Here is a 17959-nt window from a genome sequence, read left to right as displayed (position 1 = left end):
GCTCGGAAAGCTCACGGTTAGCGCCGGTCCACGGGAGGGTTTTAGGCGGCACAAGAAAAGCGCCTTGACTGACATCAACTCCTGTGCGACTCGCCTGCCCCCTGTCATTCTCTTTCGGTCCTTCCTCTTGGAAGTCGCAGGTCCATGCTGGTGCCCCGTCTTTAAGGCCTCTCCTGTCTTTAACGCCTCTCCTGTCACGTGTGAAGCACCGCACTCAGCTGTTGGACCTGCTTAGAATTCAGTAACATTTTATTTGTAATTGTTTCCATTCTTTTTGTTTGGACAGTTGATCATTTAAGAAATAAATATACATAAACCTTAGTAGCTGGAAAAACGATGTTAAATGTCTAACACGTGGTTCCTTTATTCAGGTGTTCAACAGCTCTGCGCAGAGCACCTGCCCCGTGCCAGGCCCCAGTGGGGCTTCCCGTCTGCTGGTCCGAGACCTGATGGCGGTCAGGAAAGGGCTGGATTTGGGGATACAGGCTTCTTGCGGGGGGGGGGCGGGGGGGGCGGGGGGGGGACGACACAGGTGCCCGCCCTGCCTGCCTCCGGTCCTGCAGAGCTGCAACGCTGGGGTCAGGGGTCACCTCCGGGCTGAGACCCGCCGCCCCTTCCCTACGAGTCTGGGCGGGGGCCAGGGCGGTCGTCGAAGCCCGGGGCTGCGCGGAGGGTGGGGGTGGGGGTGGGGAGGCCAGGCCGGCGGGGCTGTGGCTGCGGGCCCGGGCCGCGGCTCCTCCTCCCCTTCCTCCCGAGGCTGACGTGGAGGCGACAGCGCGGGCGGCTGCGGGAGGCGGTGGAGCGGCGGCGGCTCGGAGGCTCCAGGCCCTGGCGGGGCCGGGTGGCTGCCACGGCGGCCACGCAGCAGGAGGCGGAGGCGGAGGAGGGTGGTGTCCCTGCCGCCCGCCCGCGCTTGCAGGAGGAGGCCATGAACGGCGACAGGACCGAGAGCGACTGGCAGGGGCTGGTGAGCGAGGTGAGGCCAAGGCGCCGGCCAGGCGGGATGCACCGGACCGAGCGCCCGCCAGCCCCGGGCCCCGCTCCCCGGGTGGCCGAGCCGGGGCAGGGACGCGCGGGAGGGGGACGCGCACCCGGTGGCCACGGCAGCCTAGCCCCGCGCGACCTGCCAGGTGCGCTGTTCCTCCCGCACTTCCCGGTCTATCCCGGTGCCACTTTCTTCCACGCCATCTGGTGACAGCCGTTGGGGAGGGGCCTTCCCTGCGGCAGAGCTTGGCCCTGGATTGGAGAGAGAGAGAAGCCCGGGATCCGGGAGGCGTTGGAGCCAAGCCCCACCTGCCTCCTAGTCACCACTGTTTAGGAGCCAAGCGATTGGACGCCCAGTGCTGAAGCGGAAAGGTGGTGCCAGGGGGAAATCCGGGCCCTGGGGTAACTCCCGGGCGGAGCGTTGTTATACCTGCAGCGCAGCAGAGGTTTGGGTGGGGGAGTTCAGGCTCCTCCCGGGCCTTCATTCATTCACAATTAAACAACTCGTGTGTGCTGTCGGCCCATTAAATGAAACACAGGTGCAAATTCATTCGATTTGTGGAAGCAGAGAACACCATGCCCTCCAATTTGGTCGTAAACACCCCTGGGTCCGTAGTGTTGGACCCCCGAGCTGTTTCCTCTTCAGTCCACCCCGAGAGCTCTTGTCTTGGGAGGGACTGCCTGACTCCTCCAGGTGGGGGGGTTTGCCCACGTGCCCTTCTCCCAGGTAAGTTGCCTGGCTTACTGCCATTTGCGAGGGCAGTTACCTACGTCACCCAGCCAAGCTGACCACCCACCAGAAATTCTCCTTTCTTTCCCCTCTGAGAATTACCTTCCATCCCCAAGGCCCACGTGGGGCTTCTGTCCCTTTAATCCTGAGCACACACACAGAGTGTAACGGTTTGCTCTGTTCCTTCCCTTGTGGGGAGTCAGAAGGGAAACCCTGCGATGACTTTCTCTTCCCCACATGTTTCTGGGCCTCCAGGGCAGACTCATAACATGTATGCAAAGCATTGCATTTCTGAGGAGGAATGAGATGTCATAGCTTCTCCTGCAGTTTAATTTTACTCTTGGTCTAGTAGTCGAAAGCTCCTAACTCTATCTACGAGAGTATTATGAGACATTTTTATTGCACCCTGCCCCCATCTCCCCTAACATTCAAGCTTTATGCTAAGGAACAGATTCTCTGGGCATCTCTTCTCCAGGCCCATCCAGAATCATACCCAGCAGGCCCAGAGGCTGGAGGTGGTTCTTCACATTAGTCGGGTGTTGGACTCTGAATTAGCAGCAGCATATTCAGCACGCCCACAAATACTTATCAGATGCCTGTTAGGAGTCAGGTACATTGCCAAGTCCTTGGGACTCTGGCGAGGAGAGAACTCTTTCTGCCACCAAAGGACTCCTGGAGCATATGGTACAGTTTGGGAGGGGCCTTCCCACACACTACCAATACTAAGCTAGTACAACAGAGCGGAGTGTGAAGGATGGCAAACCAAAGGAAGGAGATGCGCTGTATTGTAATCAAGCGGTCTCCCCGCTAGGCTGTGTGTTTTCTTCGACTTCCTTCCAGAGGTCTCCACACTGAGCACCACACACGGCAGGTGCTCAGAAAATGCTTGCAGAATGAAGTTGCGATCCAGGGCTTAGCTTGCCTAACCCAGCTGCGTCTCTCCAGTGATGCCTCCTTGCCTTCCACAGACATTCATTAGAGGCCCAAGATGCAGAAGGCACACAGCAAGGGGTTAGCTAGGGGGTGTGGAAATGAATGCAACAGGCTTCCTGCCCTCACAATAGCTAATTGCTACTTCTTGTGTCCATCTTTGATGTTAAGCATTTTATGTGGCCTCATTCTCATAGTGGTATAAAGGAGAAATTATTTCTTATTTTACAGGTAAGGAGACTGGGGCTCAGAGAGTCTAAGGACCTTGCTCAGAACCTCACAGCTGAGGGGCAGAGTTGGAACCCCGGTCTGTCTGACTTCAGAGATTGTGGTCACTAGGCCACACTTTATGCATTTTATTTTGCTTTGTTTTGTTTTATTTTTCCTCACCTGAGGACATTTTTTCACTGCTTTCTAGAGAGAGGAAGGGGAAGAGAGAAACATTGGTGGGTTGCCTCCCATACATGCCTGGACCAGGGATCAAACCCACAAACTAGGTATGTGCCCTGACTGGGAATTAAACACTCAATCTTTTGGGCATGGGTCAATGCTCCAACCAACTGAGCCACACCAGCCAGGGCACACACTTTGTATTTTACTCATCTGTTCATCGGTGTGTATCTTCCACCAGGCAGTAGGTTCTCCAAGGCAGGGGACCATGTCTTGTTCCTTTCTCAATCCTCAGCACCTGGATTAAATGTTTCTCAGAGTGTGATCCACAGAATACCTGCACCAGAGATTTTAGGAGCCAAGAGAGCAAAGGATCACTTTGCATTTTGGGGGAAAATGCAAAATTTTGAGTGTCATCACAAGTCTACTGTGATGAATTGAAATCTCCCTCCCACCCTTCCATAGATCCATCTACCTAACGCCCCTTCCCCCACCCTCATGAGTGTGAACTTATTGGGAAATAGGGTCTTTGCAGATATGGTCAAGTTTAGAATCTCCTAAAGTTTGGATATCATCCTAGGTTTAGGGTAGGTCCCAAACCTGAGTGGTGTCCTTATAAGAGAGGCTAGAGCTGAGGCAAAAGGGGAAAGGCTATGAGAAGACAGAGACACCCTCAGGGGAAGGTCATATGCAGGTGGAGGCAGCAATGGGAGTTAGGCAGCCACAAGCCGAGGAAGGAAGACCAGGGCTGGCCAGCAGCTGCCAGAAGCTGGCAGAGGCCTGGGCCACACTCTGCCCCAGAGCCTCCAGAAGGAACCCACCCTGCTGTCACATTGCATTTGGACTTCTGGCCTCCCCAGCTGTGAGAGAATAAACTTCTGTGTTTTAAGCCACCCAGGTTATGGTAATTTGTGATGGCAGCCACGGGAAACTAATACACCCGGGGCATGGAAGTGCCTGTGGATATAGCCCCAAATCTGCCTTTTCCACAAGCTGAGCCACCCAGGTGAGTCCCCTGTCCACTCAAGTTCAGCTGGCCAGGCGTGGACTGGGCCGGGCATGGAGGATTGGCTGGTTCTCAGCTGGGTAGGGTTTAAAGAAAAATGCAGTCCGTGGCCAGTGGTGTTTCAAAATGATTTTGGCCCCCAGCCAGAGGAACTGGGGAGGAGGCCACCAGACATCTGATCTGGGCCAAGTGGCCTTTTTGCCACGCATCTGCTTCTGTAAAAGTCCCGGTCTCGTCTGCCTCCCCTGCGGTCCGCACGCCGGTGCCCTGCCCCCCCACCCCCCCCCAGGGCCCTGCGCTCGCTTTCCATCAGTGTGCTTCCTCGGCTTGCCTCTAGGAAGCAGTTTTCATTTCAAATGATTCTACAGAGATCAGTTTTATTTTCATACTTTTAGTATAACAAGCTGAAATTACAGTCTTCTCTCAGGCCCTGGAGTAAACACAGCCAGGCCTACGAAAGAGGCATGGCTGGTATTCTACTTGGAAAATTAAATGTCTGGGGAGGGGGGAAATGTTCTTCTTCTCACCCCCTGAGGTGATCTTTCAAAATCAGGGGAAAGTCTGGAAATACAGCTGCGCGAACAATCAATAACTTTTTATTTCCAAGATAAAAATCCTGGTCATCGCCCAGCCCACTGGCCTATGATAAACCATGCCTAATTCAATCATTGATGAATTAATTAGATAGCAGTCACTCTCGTATGCCTTGAATGCGTTGTGTGCAGTGGCTGTGAGACAGATAGAAGAGTCAACTCTGGGCATCTCCCCCAGTACAGCCACTGACTTTGGGAAGAGAGGGGTCGAAGAGGCGTATAGTCCGGCCCTGTGGTTAAGGGCACAGCTCTGGGTCTTGACTGCTGATGGAGATCTGGGGGTGACTCCTGGCCCTACCTCTTTCTTGATGCAAATGATCAAAAACCCAACCCACCCAACTCTGAAGGTGATTCCTTCAGATCAGGAAGAATGTATTGGCTGATGTTGTGGGTTGAACTGTGTCCCCAAAAAGATATGTTCAAGTCCTACCTCCCTGTACCTATGAAAGTCACCTTATTTGGAAATAGAATCTCTGAAGACGTAATCAAGTTAAGGTGAGGTCATTAGAGGGGGCTCCTCATGCAGTGGCCCACATTCTTGTAATAAGAAGAGGGGAATTGGGACACAAAGATGCACCAAAAGAAGAAAAGGTGAAGTCATAGAGGAAAGAAAGCTATGTGGGGACAGAGGCAGGACGGTGGTTACACAGCTCAAAGCCAAGAATATGCCAAGATCGCCGGCCACTGCCAGAAACCGGAAGAGGCCAGGAAGGGTCCTCATCTGGAGGTATTTTAGGGAGCATGGCCCTGCTGACACCTTGATTTGGACTTCCTAGTCCCAAGAATGTCGGAGAATGAGCTTCTGTCATTTGAGGACGCCAGTTTATGGCAATTTGTTGTGGCAGCCTTAGCAAACTAATACAGCTGACACGACTAATGATTCTAAGAGAGGGGCCACTAGAGCACAGCGGGATCCAGTGCTCAAACAGATGTTTTCTCTCCATCTTTGGGTCTGTTTGCTACCTGCCTTCAGTCTCAGCCTCCCATCCTCTCAAGTTCATGACCAGAGGAGAAGTCAGACACTCTTATGTAGTCCATAAAATCCCATGAGGCACCACTTTTGAACTTCTCTGGGAGGAATCACTCAGGAGAGTAGTGATATGATTGTCTTAGGCCTGGAGTTGTGCGTGGGCCCGGGCCCAGACCACATGGACTGGGAGTGGGCTGGGACGTTGGAGGCTGTTTGTCAGAAGCAGGGGAATGGGTGTCGAGAGAATCACCATGCTGTGCAGCTTCTCTGAGCCTCTTTTTCTCCTCTTTATTTTTATTTTTATGCCATATTTGCACCATTTTTTTAAAAAAGATTTTATTTATTTTTAGAGAGAGAAGGGAGGGAGATAGAGAGAGAGAGAGAAACATCAATGTGCGTTTGCTGGGGGTCATGGCCTGCAACCCAGGCATGTACCCTGACTGGGAATTGAACCTGTGACACTTTGGTTCACAGCCCAAGCTCAGTCCACTGAGCTATGCCAGCCAGGGCCTTTTTCTTAAGATAATAGAGTACTTAACTCATAGGTGCTATAATGGTGGGGAGCCAATGAAATAATCCTTGCTCTCTGTCTGGTGTGAAGGGTGTAGTGACCACTGGTATAATAACGACGAACCTCAGGACACAAACTCAGATGTTTGTGAAATGAAAACTTCTTTATTTGGCTACAGCACCTTAGTTTCAATTACCAATGGGTGCACTGTGAGGGCATGGAAATGTAATCTGGATCAGAGTCATGCCTTTCCCTTTCCTTAAACTTGTATTTAAGTTCTAGGGGAGCTTAAGTAGTACTCAGCCAATGGCAGGGGGAATGGTGTCGGGGGCTATCGTTGTTGGCCACATTCTTCTCATTTCAGTCTGGTATCTGTTGGTCACTGGATGTCACTGTTGCATCCCTCCTTGTCCCCCTGTCAGGCCTCTCTGTCTCTCTGGCTGTCTGTGCCATACCCATGTGACTTTAGGGGAGTGAAGAACAAGTTGGTGTGGTGCCTCTTTGTTGCTCTGGGCGCAGGCAGTTCCGCTGCTTTGCCCAAGGTGGGGACAAGGTCGTATTCTGCTGCCCCACAGCACTCCTGAGTGAGGGAAGGTCCGGGAAACTATTGTGCTTTGTCTGCAGAGATGCGCCACACAACACAAGGCTGGGTCCTGGGATGCTGGGATTGTTTTATACTTCCTAAGGAAGAAGGATGTGTTTGTTAGGGTCAAGTCTAAGCCATCATAACAAAGATTCCTACCCCCACTCCAAATACATTGTTTTACATCAGGTAGATACGGAGATATGGAGATGCCTTTCATGTCACAGTGTGGTGGCCCAGGCTGGGAGAATGCCCCTGCTTCATGAGTCATTTAAGAACTCAAGTTTTTTTCATTTTGTCACTTCACCATGTCTTAGGGGTTGGTCCGCAACTGTATGGTTGAAGCTGGCTTGCTACTGTGGTTTTGTCCCAGCCCATGGAAAGGGGGCTGTGGAGAGAGAGAGAAGGATCAGAGTAAGGGGCTTTTCTTTAATTAGGGTTGACTTGAGAGCTGTGCATAGCACTTCTGCTCACATCCTGTTGGTCTGAGCATAGCCGTGTGGCCACTGATAGCTGCAAGGGAGGCAGGGAAGGCAATTTTTAGCTGGGCAGGCCCAACTTAAATTGGGGAGAGTTGTTCTAATCATTACCTGAGGTGCTCTTCCAAAACTTGGGAGATTAAAAAAGAAGAAGGGTGTATTGGACAGAAGAAACTCAGAAGATAACAGAAAACAAAGATAAATTGGACTTTATCAAAATTAAACCTTCTGGTTTTTGAAAGACTCTGTTAATAAAATGAAAAGACAAGCCACAGACTGGAAGAAAATGTGTGCCGAATACATAGCTTACATTCAGCATATATAAAGAACTCTCCCAACTCAGTAATAAGAAAACAACCTAATTTTCCAAATGGGCAAAAAAGTTAAACAGAAACCACACTCAAGAAGAAGTCTGGGTAGCCAGCAAGCATATGAACAGGTACTCAACATCCTTAGTGACTAGGGAAATGTAAATGCAAACCAACGAAGGATGCCACAGCACACCTATCAGAATGGAAAAACAAGCCCATCAAACATGGATACATGAAGGTCTGGCAAGGGTGGGGAGCCATCAGAAGTCTTCTTTTTTTAAAATTTTTAAAAGATTTTATTTATTTATTTTTAGAGAGGGAAGGAAGGGAGAAAGAGAGAGAGAGAGAAACATCAATGTGCAGTTGCTGGGGGCCGTGGCCTGCAACCCAGGTATGTGGCCTGATTGGGAATCGAACCTGCGACACTTTGGTTCACAGCCCGCGCTCAATCCACTGAGCTACGCTAGCCAGGGCAGAAGTCTTACATATTGCTGGGGAATTATAAAATGGTATAGCCACTTTGGAAAACAGTTTTGCAGTTTCTCATAAAATTCTATATCCACTTAACCGAACAACCTGGCAGTCCTACTCCCAGGTATTTCCCTGGGAGAAATGAAGACACATGTTCATACCGTGACTTGTATGTGGATGTCTATGGCTGTCTTGTTTATAATCGCCAAAAACTGGAAGGAACCCCAATGTCCATTAACCGGTGAGCAGATGCACTGGGCTACGTCCTCCGACAGAACGCTGCTCAGTGTTCAGATGGAACGGACTCCTGACTGTGCACAGAGATGGGTGGATCTTAACAACGTTTGGTAACTGAAAGAAGCCAGAGGCTCAAATGGACCTACTGTAAGAGTCCATGCCTATGATAAGACAAAAAAAACAAAAACCAGATCAGTGTTAGCCGAAGCCTGAGAACGGGGTGAGCAGACTGACTGCAGAGGAACACGTGGGAACTTTCTGGAGTGACAGACACCCTCTGTGCCTCCACGGTGGGGATGACTACAAGACTGTATAGGTTTGTGACAATTCCCGGAACCAGTCCACCCAAAAAGGGTGAATTTTTCTCTATGTAAATTATGCCCCTAATTTACATACAGAAACCTAATTTTTTTTAAGAGGGGGGGATGGATATTCAAGATAGCTATCACTATAGAAACGGTATTCCTTGTCTCTCCAGTTCCTTAGCTCACCAGGCGTCCAGGACAGCTAGCCATGCTCCCCCGCCCCCAGTGCTGTCCCCCGGCCCTCACTCAGCTCTCCCCTCCCCAGGCCGTCGGGGCAAAGCTCAGTGTTTATTCTTAGAGACTCACTAGTACCCAAGCTCTCCTTCCTCCCATCTCGATTTTGCCCCTTTTCCAACTCTGAAATCTTTTGTAGCCTTCTGTGGGTGTGTGGGTGGGTGGGTGGGGTCATGGGGATGAGAGCCACTGGGAGGACTTTTCTATGCCCCGAAGTCTTAAGGAGCAGGCTTTCAAAATGAAAAACCAATCACGTTTCCCCTGTGTTTTGCTGGGCACTCCCCTGCTGGGAACACAAAGGTAGGACGTCTGGCTTCTAAAAAGGGACAGGAGTGTGTAGGGAGAAACAGGAAACGGGGACAAGATGGATAGATAGGGCATCAGTTAATATTTCAAAGTATTACTTACATTAACAATATTGTTAAATGAAAAAAACAGTGCACGATAGTGAACAGTATATCTTAGATGTGTGTACAGCTTTCTGAAATAGGAAAGAGCTTCTTAGAAGTGGAACTTGACCTGGCCCCTTCCCCTTTGGTTGAAGAGGGCATGGTGTGAACGCCGGGCTAGTGGCTGACCTTTGAGGACATGCTCCAGGTAAAGATAGAAACTAGTGGTGGAGCTACAGCAGGCTTTAGAACTGGCTAGCCAGGGTGCACGAGAGGGTGCATGGCTTTAAGAGCAGGACAGACAGGTAGCTGTACTCCTAGCTGGAGTCCAAGTTGATGAAAATATTTGGAATAGATTTGTTTCCACTGAATTCAAGAATCACTGAGCCTTGATCATCCGCAAGCCTTTATTTATCAAATCAAGACAAATTTGGTAACTTTGCCAGGAGTCAGGAAAGGACAAGTTAAAGTGAGAAATCAGTCATCTAGTTTTTTCCTGTCGCCATGCACATTGTCAAATACTCGTATTGTACCTATGTCATGGCACTTATTACATGGTTTTGTGAATAGCCTGTGACTTGTTTTTCTTGCCCCTGGGCCTAAAAGCTCTAGAACTCCTGGGAAGTAGGGACCATGTGTTACTGATCTGTGACCTTAACGCTCAGCAGTGTGCCTTGTAGAATACATGAATGTTTGGATGCTCGAATGAATGAAGAGGAGGCAGCATCCGTGGGAGCGGAGAAAAAGGCATGACAGTGAGAGAGCTGTTAATGGATGACCCCACCTGGAGTCCATAGCCGGCTGGATTGGGAACGTGGAATAGAATGAGTCCGAGGTGACCCTTGACGGTGGCTGGAACGGGGGTGCTTGGTACAGCAGAAGGTCAGGGGCGGTGGAGTCTGCTGCCAGGGGGCCGAGTTCCGTGCGGAACTCTGCATTGTTGAGTTTCCTGGGAGCACTGGAACTCTCGTGAGGCGAGCTCAGTGCTTCCTGGGAACATTTCTGATGAGCAGCTCTCTTCATAGAGGCAGACTAATTTCCGAGTAAGTTTATTAAAATTAGCACGTGGGGGCAAGTGAGCACATCTATTTTTAACGGATGGGATGGATTCATGTTCTCCTGTGCAGGGAAATTCGCATATGTGCTTCTAAAATGGACAGTTTCTACTCTTATTATGTTAAACATTAATTTACTGACCCTCACATTGAATAAAATAATTGGCTGAAGATTAGAAGAGGACTTTGGCTAGTCCCTGAATGAAAATGACCGGGCTGAGTGACGTTTCCTAGCCAGTGCCTGGTTTCCCGCCAGTGAGGCCAATCTGGGCTTCGGGCACCTCACGGCCGGGGACTTTGAGTGGCGCAGAGTCTGCGTCTCGCCCGTGTCTCGCCCGTGTCTCGCCCGTCAGGTGACACCATGCCCGTGGTAGGGGTGCCTGGCGCCCCAGGAACACAAACCTTCAGTTGATTGTTTATTTTGAAGTCTCCTCATTCTTATTTCACCTCTTCTATTCTGCTTTCATTATCTGATGCTATTATTGTAACACATCTTTTTTTTTAAAGAAATTACTTTGAAATGTTTTTTAATATGTTCAGAACAAAATGTAATCATTTTAATTTAAGAAATACAAAATTAAGAGAAAACAAAACATCTGAAGAAAAAAATTACAATACTCAGATATTGAATTAAAAGGCACTGGAAAAGAGTACTTTTTGAAATCATGATGCTTGATAGAATGTTAACTAGATTACTAAAAGTTTAAGAAGCTACTGTGTTATATGAGAGCTAGAAGCATCAGTATTTGACCTGATGAAGAACTGGCATAGAGCTGTGAGCAATGGTTAAGCTGTCCATGGGACTTGCTTTGGGAAAATCAGGTGTTAAAACACCACGCATATGTTAATTATGTTCAGGTTATCAGATCTCCTTCAAGCCAGCCTACTGTGCAACTAACCTATAGAGCCGCCTTAAAAAAACAAAACGCGCTGCACCAGGTTCTCTTATTCAGAAGCCTTCCATGGCTCCCCATTCCTGGTATTCAAGGCCCTCCTCAAACTGGCCTCGACCTTTCTAGCCTTACGTCTCCCTGCTCCCCTCATACACTGGCTGCTTCAGCCAACCCGATCAGTCATGCATTCTGGCTTCCACCTTATTTCCATGCCCTGACCTCATGCAGGTGGGCCTTCCACTTCTTCCCAGCCTTCCCAGTCCTTTGAGGTGGAACAGAAGCCCGCATCCCTTCCAAAATCACCCAGGCTTGAACTGAGCTCTCCATCCTGTTGCCCATTAGAGGGTAGGTTCCAGAGCACTCACACAGCACTCACGGGCTTCCTGAGAATGGAAGGCACCTTCTCTGTGCGTGGATCTTAACTCCGACGCCAGTTAGTGAGCTCCTGAGGGACTGGACTGTGACTGCCCAGGTTGGGGTAGGAAACCTGAATTCTGGAATGACGAGCTTCATACGATGGTTCAAGAGGAGCCGGACCCGAGCGAGGATACTGATGTAGCACCCCAGAGCCAACCTATTTCTGGCCCATTTGCAGGGCCCCTACTTTGACGTCACATCCTCATTTATGGGAAGGGACTCATGGATGGGCCTGCGCACCTGGAGCTTTATTAACGCCAGAGACACTGCTGAGGGAATAGGGACATCAGGATTGATCCGTCTCGGTGTTAGGTCGGTTGCTTGGCATGAAGGAGGAGTGAAGAACAGCGCAGGGGTATTTCAGTGGGTCAGAGGATAGCAGGGCAGAAGGTCACCACTGGACACACCAAACGCATATTAAGTACTACCATGTGCAAAGCCTCGTGAGACCGAGGCTCTGAAAGGGTTTACAATCTAGTGGTGATGAGAATGGGGATTAGGCCACTCTACTAGGACACATTGGGATGAGCGCTGTGCGGGTTTGGGGAAGGTTAAGTTTGACTAGAGGATGGAGGAAGGTTCTTGATGGAGGTGGCACCTGGGCCAGGAAGGTTGGCAGGATTTCGGCGGGTAGAAAGGTAAAGGAAGAGTGTTCTAGGTCAAAGGAAGGGAGATGGCAAAGGTTGTGAAATGCAAAGCTTGTTCGGGAAACCCCAGACTGTCTGGTCTCTGGTTGGTGACGCATAGTATAGGGCAGCAGGTGTTGCTTGTTAGGTAGGCCTCGAGTGCCCTGTAGCTGTGTAGGGCGGTAGGGTCCTGAGAGTGGCCTCCGTTGTGGAGGAGGCTGACGGCACGATTGTACCTTTTGGTGGAGAAGTTGCCCAGATACATTGGGAAGGTAACTGATCTGCCAAGAGTATGTGTGAGGGGCTGGACGGGCATGAGGCCTGAGCGGGACACAGAAGCCCACCCGGACCTGTACTTGTACTTCTGTCCCCTTGCTCTCACCCACTCTCAGCCCCCCTGAGTCTGCCTTCACCCCGTCTTTCCTCCTGAAAATGCTCTTGCCAAGACCACCTGAGGCCAGCCTCTTATCTGGCTGCACCCAAAGGTCTGTCTTCTGGCCTCAACCTACTTGACACCTGGCTGTGCAGCCTCTGACACTCCACTCTCCTGTCCCTACATGCGGGGCTTCTGGATCCCTCCGGGTGGCCACCAGACAGGTCCCCAGCCACGTGGCATTCAGCGTGTCCTGCCCTGAATTCATCCTTCCCCCACCTCTCCTATCTCTCTTTCCTTCTTCCACCCCATTTACGTTAATGACATCACTGTGTCTTCTTTGATTCTCTTTCCCAGTTTTCCCCACCCACCAATTTAATTTTCATCAAGGTCCGTAGTTTCTGCTTTTGTCCAAGTCCTTCACTAAGGGCTCCATGTCACCATTCCCACTATCCCACCACGGCCCAGGTTCTCATCCATTGTCGTCAGAATGTTTGCAACATCCTATAAGATCCTTCCTCCATGTGGTTACCAGAGTTGTCATTCCAAGTGCCAAAATGGTTCACTGCTCCTTTGCTTAAAGTACTCTGATGGCCTTTCCCAGCCTGTAGAGTGGAAGCCAGACCGACCCTCAGTTGTCCTCCAAGGGTCCTGCTCCCTCCTCATCTCCCGTAACTGCCCCATATTCCTAATGCCCACTGTCCCCCCAAGTAGAACTCCTGACTGTTACCAGATAACCCCATACCCTGAGTCATCTCTAAGCCTTTGCTTATGTCCAGAGGTGACCTCCCACTTTAAGGCAGCCCCACTCAAGTGTCATGTCCTCCACTTGGGTTTCCTGTCTTCCTCGGGCCGTAAGAGGGTGAGAAGTAGATGGTATATTTCAGTTGGGAAATAGCGTGGGGGTCGTTGGTAGAATAAGAAAGCAAGGTAATGGGGTTCTTGAGATTGAGGGACCCTCTAAAAGGCGGATGGCCACCAAAGTCTAGCAGAATGCCAGGGAAATGATACTTGGCAGGTACTGGTGGAAAGGAAGAGGAAGGGAAAGAGGAAGTAAAGAGAAAGTAGGAAGGAAAGGCATTCCCAACATTCTCTTTGAAGCCAGCCCTACTCACCTGCTGGGAGGCTCCACTTCCGGCCTCTCCCCAGGCTGGTCATGCCCCCGAAGAGCTGGGAGTGAGTGTCTCCATGGCCCTGGCCCGCACCTGGGGTCCCTGCCAGCTTCCTGGCGCGGGCTTCCATGGGTCTCACGTCATCAAGCTCTGCCACTAGGTAGCCACATGGTCTTGGGCAAATCTCCTGACTTCTCCAGCCCTCGGTTCCTCTGGACTGTATAACCACATCTGCCTTGCGTTTCTCATGTAAGATGTGAAGATGAGGTGCGGTGATGTGAGGATGTGTTTTACAGTCGTCAGCCATGTAAAACTGAGGTGGTGGTCCTAGCCTTGCCTAGGCTTTAAGGAAAAACCCTTCCTGGGCCTTCAGAGATGCTTCCGCAGAGAGGTGATGTGTCAGCAGCCAGCTGTCAAGATGATGCCATTGAAAATTCATATCAATGGGGCACAGATTGACGTATCTGCTTGCTCTGCCACCTGCAGACCCCATGGCCAGGACGATATTGGAGGTGGCAGGGATGGACTCCCTTCTTCTAGCCAGTTCCAATTTGCTTTTTAATTTGCTCCAGCCTGGCGAGTTCTGTCAGGGTCACTGTCACCTTTTCTTCTTTCCCGACAGTCTCTGGCATTGCCAGACCTTTCCGTGTGATGGTAGCTCCTCAGTCAGTTCCTAAGCACCTCTCATTCCCATGCCTCCCTCTGCACTGCCCCTACTCACCTTCTGACATCATACCCCTCTGCCTGTCCCCCAGTCCAACCTTCTTCCCAAATGTCTGGACCTTCCCCATTTGTACCCCTTTCTGGCTATCAGTCATCTGCTGACCACTTTCCTTCTTTGCTGGAGTCCTGATTAAGCCCCCTGTTAAGCTGATGGCAACCCTCAGGAAAAGACACAGCACAGACAGGAGCCCCTCTGCCCCCCGAGCTCTTGGAGGTGCCTCCAGCAGCCTTCTTGCCTCCTGCATCTCCTTTCCGTCCCACCCACAAAACTCTGGTCCTGCCCCTTCCTTGTTCAAAAAACTCTGTGGCTCCTGTTGGCTCTCACTTGGTTCAGACTCTGTTGTCATGGAAAGACTTTCTTCCTTTCATCTGAACCAACGTTCAGCCTTGTTTTGTGTTTCTCTTTTTCGAACTTCCTGTGCTCCCAGCAAACAGAACCTCTTCGGGTTTTCACACACTTGGCCTTGGCTCAGGCTATGCCCTCTGCTTAGAACACTTGTTCTCTCACTTCTCCTCACTCCTCTTTCAAGCCTTGGCCATGACCGCCTTGCCCCCCAACTGAATGCTCCCTTGCCTTCTGCGACCCCATAGCATCTAAGCACGCTTCCGTGACTGGCATCTCCCTGGCTACCTTATGTCAGAATTATTTATGTTCTTGCTTTGCCTCCAGCCAGGAATTGCTCCCAGCAGGAATGGGCTGATTCATTTGTGAGTCTCCCACTGTGCCCAGTGCAAAGTCCTGTGTGTAGTGAACAAATTTAAAAGAGAGGACAAACCTATTGGGTCCTCAGTTAACACTTGAGTTGAAAAACTATTGCATTAAAATAAGAACATTCTTTTTTTTTTTTAGGCAGAACACTACTCTCCTCCATTTCTTCCTCTAAAGTTCTTTTACATCTTTCTGACAGACCTTCTGAGTTTCAAAAGACTGTGATCTTTTAAAGATAATCAGTTAGAGCTCCTTTTAATAAGCCCTAAGAGGTTTATGAATTTACTAGAGGGCAGGTCCTTCCTCCCTCTCTCTCCCCCTTTTTCTTTTCTTTCCTTTCTTCCAAACTGGAATTGTATTGAATCAGATACGTTGCTTGGAAAGAGGCAGAAGCGGCGGCTGGGAAATCGCTTAGTTGTAAAGAGCTGCTTTCTATAATGGGCTCTGACCTGTATTACAGGTGGTCTGGACACATGCCAGCCTCGAACTCTGTGCTGGACTACAATCTAAGCTTGCTCCGAGGTTACCACCACCTCGGTGCCCCCCATCGCTGACACTCATGCAAATAAATGGTGTAATTTCTTTGGTTCCTATGGTCATCTTCTCTTTATGAGAAACACTAAAAATAACTCCTTACGTTTGTCTTTCTTGTCCTGACATGGAAGAGGGTTTGCTGTGTCCCAGGCACTTTGCTAAATGTTGGAGTGGAAAGTCCAATAGGATTTTGCCACCTTCCTCTCTATTCCCTAATCTGGTCCTCATCGGCACCTTGCCAGCTAGGATGAGCAGCAGGTAGGCCTTCCTTGAATAGCCAAAGATATGGAAATTCTAAGCCCTTCTTTATGGTCACTCAGCAAGACGCAGGTATACGGAGCTCGGCCTTGTAACTTCAAGGCAGACGTGTTTCCCCCGGGAGCCCTGGGTGCAGACACTCTGCCCGCTCACATCAGCTGACCAGCTCTAAACCCAAGAACTTGAGCCAAGACAGAGACTTTTGGGGTCTGGTTCCAGGTTCCTGCCCAGACTTCGATATGGGCTAGAAGTTGAACAGAAGCAATGTCAGGAGACCTGCGGATGTGACCATGTCTTGAGGGATGGTCAGGACACCGTGTCTGCTGTCCTGGGCCAACCCCGGTGACCCAGCCCCTTTGTGAGAGAGTCTAACAATGCCAAGGCTCACCGCTCCTCCCGCTCCTGCTTCACCCCCAGCAAAGAGCTTCCTTAGGCAGCTGGTGGGGGTGGGGGTGGGGGCTGCCTGTGATGGACTGAGTCTGCACGAGGAGAGGTTTGGGAAGAAAAGTGAGTGGCCAAAGGCGTTGCCTGGAGATGATGAAGCCTTGGGTCGGATGGAGTTAACTTTACATATCTCACTGATATGAATTCACCACATCCCCTAAATTTAGAAAATACAGATACATTAAAAAATTATATCAGTACACAGAGCTGACTGCTATTAACATTTTCATGCATAATCCCCAGACATTTCCCCCATGCCTTTATTCCTAAAACTAAGGTTATATTGTATGCTGTTTCATTTTTTCATTGGTATGGAGACTAAGTACACACAGGGAAGGCACGCAGTGAATGCTCAATGAGCTCTCACGTGGACACGCACCCGTGTGACCACCATCCAGATCCAGGCACAGACACCCACAGCTCCCCAGAAGGTTCTGTATGGCCTCTCCCAGGCACCCCCTCCCCCAGGGAGCCATTATTCCAACTTCTGTCAGTGCATACTGGCTTTATAACTTGTTCTTTCTCCTACTCAGCAGTAGTAGTGAATAGCTTCCATGTCACTAACTTATTGTGATTATCCTCATAATCATCGGTCACAGTGGGAGCAGAGGATTCCATGGTATTGACTCTCCAGACATTTGTTGGACTTTGAGTTTATGTCTCAGAAGTACGGATAGCATTGTCCCCCACAACCAGAAAGCCCGGATGTCTGATCGGGGTTGTATTTAGCTGTGGAACAGGCTGCAGGGTCAGTGACTTGGAGGTTTTCCTGTGGTTTCTTTGCAACTCCTGCTTGTGCCTTCCCTGGTTCACTTGCTTTTTTGAGTACAGGTATGTCGTACTGACCATCCTGCTAACCACTCTGTATGCTTGAAAGGGCATCTCACACCCTAGCACGTGGTACAGAGTTTTTACAGGAGAGCAACTTCTAATTCCACTTAAATTCTTTTTTTTTTTTTAATTATTTTTAGGCCCTGGCCAGGTAGCTCAGTTGGTTAGAGCATCATCCCGATATGACCAGGTTGTGGGTTTGATCCCTGGTCAGGGCACATATAAGAACCAACCAATGGATGCATAAGAACAAACAAAGCAATGTTTCTCTCTCTCCTTTCCTCTTCACTCTTGAAAATGAATTTAAAAATTCATTTTTTTATAGGAAGAATTTTTTTATCTTTAAAAATTTTTTTTTTATTTTTAGAGAGGGAAGGGAGGGAAATAGAGATAGAGAGAGAGAGAGAGAAACATCAATGTGCGGTTGCTGGGGGTTATGGCCTGCAACCCAGGCATGTACCCTGGCTGGGGATCGAACCTGCGACAGTTTGGTTTGAAGCCCGCGCTCAATCCACTGAGCTATGCCAGCCAGGGCTAAAAATTCATTTTTAAAAGAGGAGAGAAATTCATCAGACAATTTAAACACCAGGGTTTAGAGTGGCATTCCTTTTAGACAACATTGCAGAGCCAGGAAAGTGGCCGTTTTGGTTCCTGGAATCCTTCGTGAAGTGCAGGCACTGATGAAGAGGAGTACCCCACACGTCTCCCAGAGACACGCTCCCACCCACTGCTGAGCAGGGAAGTCGGGGTCATGCAGGCGATCACCACGCATGTTTGGGAACCTGCCCCGATTTCACCCTCTCTAGGTTCAGCTTTTGGTTAGTTTACTACCACTATCCTTACTACAACACTATTCCGATT

The 17959-nt window shown here is 49.9% G+C and overlaps 1 protein-coding gene across 2 annotated transcripts in view; it reads left to right on the top strand.

Moving 5' to 3' along the window:
- The first annotated feature begins 715 nt into the window (after window positions 1-715).
- Window positions 716-17959, top strand: part of CCDC149 (coiled-coil domain containing 149) — a 95930-nt gene continuing 78686 nt past the window's right edge. The window contains exon 1 of one of the 2 annotated variants that reach the window (XM_045834496.1): window positions 716-976. In XM_045834496.1, the coding sequence (XP_045690452.1) occupies window positions 929-976 (48 nt within the window). In that variant the 5' untranslated portion in view covers window positions 716-928. The remainder of the gene's footprint in view (window positions 977-17959) is intronic. The other variant, XM_045834497.1, reaches the window with a different exon arrangement.

Source organism: Phyllostomus hastatus, unplaced genomic scaffold (genome assembly GCF_019186645.2).
Source record: "Phyllostomus hastatus isolate PE091 unplaced genomic scaffold, TTU_PhHast_1.1 phas_contig_196, whole genome shotgun sequence".
In the NCBI taxonomy this organism is placed as follows: Eukaryota; Metazoa; Chordata; class Mammalia; order Chiroptera; family Phyllostomidae; genus Phyllostomus; species Phyllostomus hastatus.
The sequence above is the reverse complement of the archived record's forward strand: the minus strand, read 5'-3'. Positions and strand labels throughout refer to the sequence as shown.